General features: G+C 35.3%; 1 protein-coding gene across 3 annotated transcripts in view; it reads left to right on the plus strand.

Moving 5' to 3' along the window:
- Positions 1-5,848, plus strand: part of SLC12A2 (solute carrier family 12 member 2) — a 59,315-nt gene extending 53,467 nt beyond the window's left edge. For all 3 annotated transcript variants that reach the window (XM_027709063.1, XM_027709061.1, XM_027709062.1), the window contains 3 exons: positions 904-1,039; positions 2,038-2,105; positions 2,840-5,848. In XM_027709063.1, coding sequence (XP_027564864.1) covers positions 904-1,039; positions 2,038-2,105; positions 2,840-2,975 — 340 coding nt within the window. In that variant the 3' untranslated portion in view covers positions 2,976-5,848. The remainder of the gene's footprint in view (positions 1-903; positions 1,040-2,037; positions 2,106-2,839) is intronic.
- Positions 5,849-6,629: the final 781 nt, after the last annotated feature.

Genomic DNA, 6,629 nt, shown 5'->3' on the forward strand with positions numbered 1-6,629 from the left:
TGAGATACTATTTGGCACTAATAGAAGCTGAAAACCAAGTGCAGGAAGATTTATTTTTAACAGTTGCTGTGATGTATAGTATAAAATTGTTAGTAGTTCTCCTTTTTGTCCAGCCAAAAAGTAGCAGATCAAATTTGTTTTCTTCCTTTTGATTAAAATGAAGTCATTGTGTCAACTACAGCAAAAACTACCAAGGGTAGAAAAAAAATTGTTATAGTAGTAATATGGGCATTTCCTGGAGGAAATGTGAGTAGAAAAGTTGGGTAATGCAAGTTGTTCTTGCTACTAGGTATTTAATGCCTCTTTGATCTTCAGAAGGTTTTCTAGTGAATTCAGAATGTTCTTACTCTAACAAGTGAAACAGGAAGACTAAATAAGGTGTCTGGCTTTTTGTACTTGAATGTGGCTCTTGGGCTGTATTGGAAGGACTAAAAAGAAGAAAAATAAAAATACCAAAGCCAAAATTGTAATGGCAATAGCATGAGACTTGATAGCTGGGGTTTTTTGAGTGTGACATGTAAATTCCCCCTCCTTCAAATTTGGTTCGGAAGAAGCTGCTGTTAGTTACTGTCTGTTTTCTAAGAGTGGTACTCTTCAGCTTTCAAAACTAGAGTGAAACTCTAGGAAAAGTTGAGGTGGGGGTTGTTTGTTTTTGGAACTGCGTAGAACTTCAGTTGGATAATGAACAGTGAAAGCTCCTACAGGTGCCACGGATTGTTTGCTGAATTACAGTGTTTGTGCATGCAAACAGCTGATCTGATGTTCTAACTGCACCAGGCAGGGAAAAAAACTTCAGTTCACTTTATTTTTATATAGTAATATTAGTTTCTGACACCATGAAAGTCATTGCTGACATACAGACTCACATCAGTTTTAATATGTCTGTTCACTTAATCCTTCAAGCATTGCAGCTTTTGAGGAAATGATAGAGCCCTTCCGACTTCATGAGGATGATAAAGAGCAAGAAGTTGCAGATAAAATGAAGGAGGATGAACCATGGAGGATAACAGATAATGAACTTGAGCTTTACAAAACAAAGGTACTGTTTTCTTTAGAGCGTTATCTTAGATACCCTTTTTTCTCCTACTGTATTTGTGGGAGTGATATTGATGAGTTCATTCTTGTTATTCTCTCTGGTAGCTGTTTTTATGTGTGGCTGATGAAAGCAACATCTAAAACCATTTAGATGGTTCACAAAAGGAAAAAGAAGCTTTGCACTTGAGTATGAGCAGGGGCCAAACTTTTCCTACAGTATTTCAGCAGTTAGTTTAGAATAATATAGTTTGTATTCAGGCGTTTGCTTCCTTCTTTTTTTTTTTCCTTTTGACCAAACTAATGTTTTTTGCTTGGCTATTTTTGAAAAACCACACCAGAAACCAAAACCAAGCAACACAGCACATCTGATTGTGATGTAAACGAGCAGTTAAAGGTTTGATATCTTTTTCCAAGCTATTGTGCACTACAGAGACATCAGAAGTGCTTCTTCTCAAGTGCTTCTGTGGGGGAGAACAATAAATGTCATCTATGATAGGATGCAGATACAGACACATACCTAAAGAAAGATTAGGTAAAGTTGCATTGATCTGAAGCTCTTCAAGATGGTTCTGAGTTTATTCCACCCTTATCTTTTTTCCTGTTTGGATTTTTACAACTTCTGTGAGGATGTGCAGGAGGGGGGTTGGAAGTAGAGGATCTTTTTAAGGTACTTCCAGTGCAAACCATTCTATGATACTGTGGTAAGGGACTTTCACTTCCAGGAGCTATGGAGGATGGTGGTATTGTAAGAGGAACTATCTTAAATTTATCTGTTACAGTACGTGACTTATTTGCACATTTTACTGCTTTCTATTCTCCCAGCCTTGCAACCTTTTTCTTTTTTTTTTTTTTTGGACGGGGGAAAAGTTCCCACATTGAGGTGAAAATATATGCTTTTTATAAACGACTTATACCAACTGATCATAACTGTTTTTCATTTTTCTTGAATAAATGAAGTTTTTAAATAAAATATCTTCCTAACAAGTTTAATTTTATTTACAGACTTACCGACAGATTAGGCTAAATGAGTTACTGAAAGAACATTCAAGTACCGCTAACATAATTGTCATGTAAGTAAATTACTTCGATTTGTGTCAATATGGAATTGTAATTTGAAATATACAAAGATGTAAATAGAGATTAGGAACTACCCTGTGCCTTGTCACTGAAGTGTAGAAATACTCAAGGAGATTTCAGTGCTGACTGTATTTATTTATTAGAAGCATGGAACTACTATACTAATGAAAAAATTTCCTGTGGAGTTATGTGCTTTTCATATGCTGTTTTAGTTGATCACCTCCACATTTGCAGTGCAGCTCAGGATTCGCACATGCCTCCTGAATACCACCTGTTCCCTTTTTTTCCAAGTCCTTTCTTTCAGTCTGTTTTTCTAGGAGATCTCTCATGATGAAGTTGGATAATTATCCTGGTCACAGATTTTCATGGAATTGCTTTTGGTGTAAACGAACAGAATGTGGATTGTAGATTTCTTTCTGCTGTATTTTAAAATCTTAAAAGAGTCTTTCAAGAGACTCTTCAGTTGTTCATGAAGCTACCTGAATAGAAAATGGTGGTAACAGGCCAAAAGTGAAGGGTAAATAGGTATTAAGGCCTGTGATGCTTGAGATGCAAAATCTCAACTCATTGACTGAATTCTGAAGGAAAAATAATAAATTAACAAGATTAAAAAATTTGATCGAATTTGACTTCTTTGCAGAATCGTAGTTTCATATTTATTATGCTCTGACTTGTACTTCACCATGTTTTTCTGATTGTTGAACATTATTTTCCTTGTGAATTGCAGGAGTTTGCCGGTTGCACGGAAAGGCGCAGTTTCCAGTGCACTGTACATGGCCTGGTTAGAAGTCCTTTCTAAAGATCTGCCACCAGTTCTTCTTGTTCGTGGGAATCATCAGAGTGTTCTCACCTTCTATTCCTAAGAGTACTGCACATGGCTCAGCTGTGATGAAATGGTACTTCAGTGACCAGGGGAGAGTGACTGACGTGGTCTGTAGTTCATTAACATCACAAAGGCAAAAAGTGACTCTTCTTTTACTATTTCACTGACTTGAAAGCACACAAGGAAAGTCACTGTATTTCTAAAGTTGTGACATCTTAAGTTTTATTCTATATTTTCTGTAATTTAATCTTGCTTAATGGGGGAGGATTCCTTGTTAGACTGAAGAACAAGACAAGCTTTTTTGTTTGCTATTTGAATAGCAGCAATAAAATGTTGTATTTTTGATCAATGAAAGGATTATAGATTTATAAAAGCCTTTTAGCCTTGAGGTGCCTTCTGAAATTAACCAAATCTCACCCATACATCCTATTTTGTAAATTTATATAGAATGTCAAAATCTGCCTTCAAGTAAGAGTTTAGATCAGACTTTCTTTAGTTTCTAGTCTCTTCCATATTACAATAAAAATGAATGCTGCTTTTCAGTCTTCCATTGAGCTATTAGTTCTTAGCACTGTATGTTTTCTATCGTCAGAAAGTTTTTGCGTTTTTTTATTATTATATCTGTTAGATTTAAAGGTGAGAATTGGGGCAGGTCAGCTGAACTAAAGCAAATCCCTGATGTTATTGCCAAGACTTCATTCTACTAAGTTTTGTAACTGTGAAAATAAAACTAATGTTATTTGCAGAGAGCATCCTTTTCTCAAATTTGACAATTGTGTACTACTTGGGCACTAGTTTGAGACAGAAAACTAAAATTAGCTACTTTGGCAGAGAATACTGGTCAGTCCTAGCTCTACTACGAAACAAAATTCATCTTGCTGGCTGAGGCTTTTTATCTTAACCACAAATTAGAAGAAAATTAAAAGACCTGTCCTAGTTCTTGGCCTGTTACGTTTTTGTGTCACTTTCAACTTACTTTTGAAACAAAACTCAATTTAAGGCTTGAATGGGGATAATATAAGCAATGTGATGCTATCTAACAGAGAACAGTAAACACTATGTGGAATTGTGCTATCCAATATGAAATGTAAAAGCTGCAGTTCTCTCGCATTTTTCAACAAATGGTTAAAAGGACCACTAGTTATTAGGGGAGATGTTTTTAGGTCAATTCATTCAGTTGTCGGAAAATACATATAGTCTTATTAAATAGTACTCAGGTTTGATTGTCCAGCTATTTTGATCTATTCCATACATCTTACTTTGTACATTTTCTATGTTCACTAAAAAAACTGCCAGTCTTGTGTGCCCTTTCATTGTATATTTTGAAAACTTCATAATGTAGTCTACTATGAATACCTGCAAAAGAAATTTCACTTGAGCCTTTATATAAAGGTTAGTAATGTGAACTGTTTTTTGAATTCCTGATATATTTTGGATAGAAAGGATTGCCTAAAAACATTTCACAAGTTTTTGATATTATTATTGGACATGCTACTGGATCAGTTTACCAGTGGGTGAGTGACTTTCATTTAAGGATGCACAGAAAAGGTGTTTTGTGGTTTTAGTGTGTTTTTTTTTTGTTTGGCTAAATGCAGGATCAAATTGAAATGTAACTGTTCCTTTGAAGGACAAAGCATAATCACTGTGTGGCAAGGTAGAGCTTCAACTTGTGATTAAAGATTAAAATATTCTATGCTGTGCAGTATACACTGTTGTCAAGTTCTTGTTAAACTGCAAAAAGTCTTTTCTGTTTGGTTGGTTTGGTTTGGGTTTTTGTTTATTGGGGTTTTTTTGCTGTTTCTGTCATTTGGATTTGAGACTATTGAATCATTTCACTTTGAAAAACTTAAGAAAAACAACACGCATGTCTTGCTGCTAAGTGTGAGATAACTGATGCCAGCATGAACCCAGCTTGTTACGATAAACATTGTAAGACAAAGACAGTTTGCAGTAAAAGTGGTGTTTCCTTCCAGGTGACGGGGTTTGGATCAAATTTACCACCATATCTATCACAGGTCTTACAATGTTTTTTTAGGGGATGAGGTTGTCACATTGTGCATATGGAATCATTGCCACATTTCTTGTTGTTTTGTGGGTAACATTCTTTTGAACAGATGGACAGTATGGCATGGACTTAGTGCTGCTATCTTAAAAAACAAACATGCACAGGTACACTTATTTAAGACGTTTATTTGCCCATTCACGAAACCATTGCTTGTGATCTGTAACACAACACAGAAACCAAATGAAGTGTGTTTGTGTACATGCATATATGTGTATAAAATTATATAAAATATATCTAAATATGCATATGGGGATAGTTAAGGTAATGTCTGTGAAATAAGATAGGATGCTTTTCACATGCACTCTCAGGAGTTCACTAATGCTGGGTGGGAGGCCAAGTTTTTCAAGATCATTTGCTCACTAAAATTTGAACAGTTAATGGTAATTATCTGCAACAGACATCAGTTAGTGGCAGTCACTCCAACTTCTGCTTTGATTTTGACACCAAATTTACTTATGTTACAATCATCATTAATTACTTGGAAAATGAAATCGCTTACACAGAGCAATTCATACCTTCTGTAGATTAGGTTCCTTTGTATGGGTTTAGAAAGATAGTAATAGCTGGCAAAAATCAGTTATTTATTTGTTCACTGTATTTAGGTTTCCTTTTACATACATTCTTTTTATATGCTTTTTCTGACATTGCATATTTAAAAATAACTGAAAATAATTTAAAGGATTTGAGCGTTCAGTGGGTCATGGCCCACTTGGTTTGAAGATGTAAGATTTGACACTGTACTGTAACTGTCACACAAATGCTTTTCTAATGTTTTAAAGTAATTATTGCAGTTAAAACTTTGTACCGGGGGATGTCACTGCAATAAAAAGGAAGTGAATTCAATACAACTGTCTTGTCTAACAAAGCTTTTTTTTTTTGGTGGTGGGAAGGGAATAAAGTCCATAGTTCAACAGATTAATGCTGAATATAGTTTGATGTGTGAATATGCTTATTGCATGAATCAGATAATTAGCTTTACAGTGGAATTTGGATAGGACCAGTAGAACTTTGGCACTTCATGTGTCTGGTATAAGAACACAAGTGTGTTGGTTTTTCTAGGGGGAGGAATGTTTGCCTCTGCTGGGTTAGGAACAGCAGTGGTAGCATAACAAAGAAACCTTGTTTTACCCTCTAAAATTTTTCATGACTTGCCAGACAACATGGACCCATCCTCAGCACATGGTGTTTTTAAGCTGGAACATTGGTATCTGAAAACCTGTTGCAATTTTTTTTGACTCAGGAAGAGGAGTTAAAACAGCCCTTTACTGTATTCTACCTTAAAATAGTTCCCTCGTGGGACATGAGGAAATATGTTGGGAAAAATAACTGGTAAGACTTTTGCATAGTTGCTTGTAAGCAAGAAATGTTTGGCCTTAACTTTACTAATGTACATTCAACTAAAAACTACTTGAAAAACAAAAGTTTAAAAGCATAATGGTAAGAAAGGGCAAGTTCTTTTCTCATATTAAAATCATACTTAGAACCACTGAAGAACTTTTTAACCTTATCAGTTTTGGTGTTTAATCTCTACTAAATTCAGAGCTCTACTGTGTATCCATTGTTAGTCGTGTTTAAATCGAGGCCTTAAGAGCGAGGTGTGAAGGCCACTGGAAGGGAAAGCTTGTTAAA

Source organism: Neopelma chrysocephalum, unplaced genomic scaffold (genome assembly GCF_003984885.1).
Source record: "Neopelma chrysocephalum unplaced genomic scaffold, ASM398488v2 Primary Assembly neopelma1_96684, whole genome shotgun sequence".
Taxonomy (NCBI): domain Eukaryota; kingdom Metazoa; phylum Chordata; class Aves; order Passeriformes; family Pipridae; genus Neopelma; species Neopelma chrysocephalum.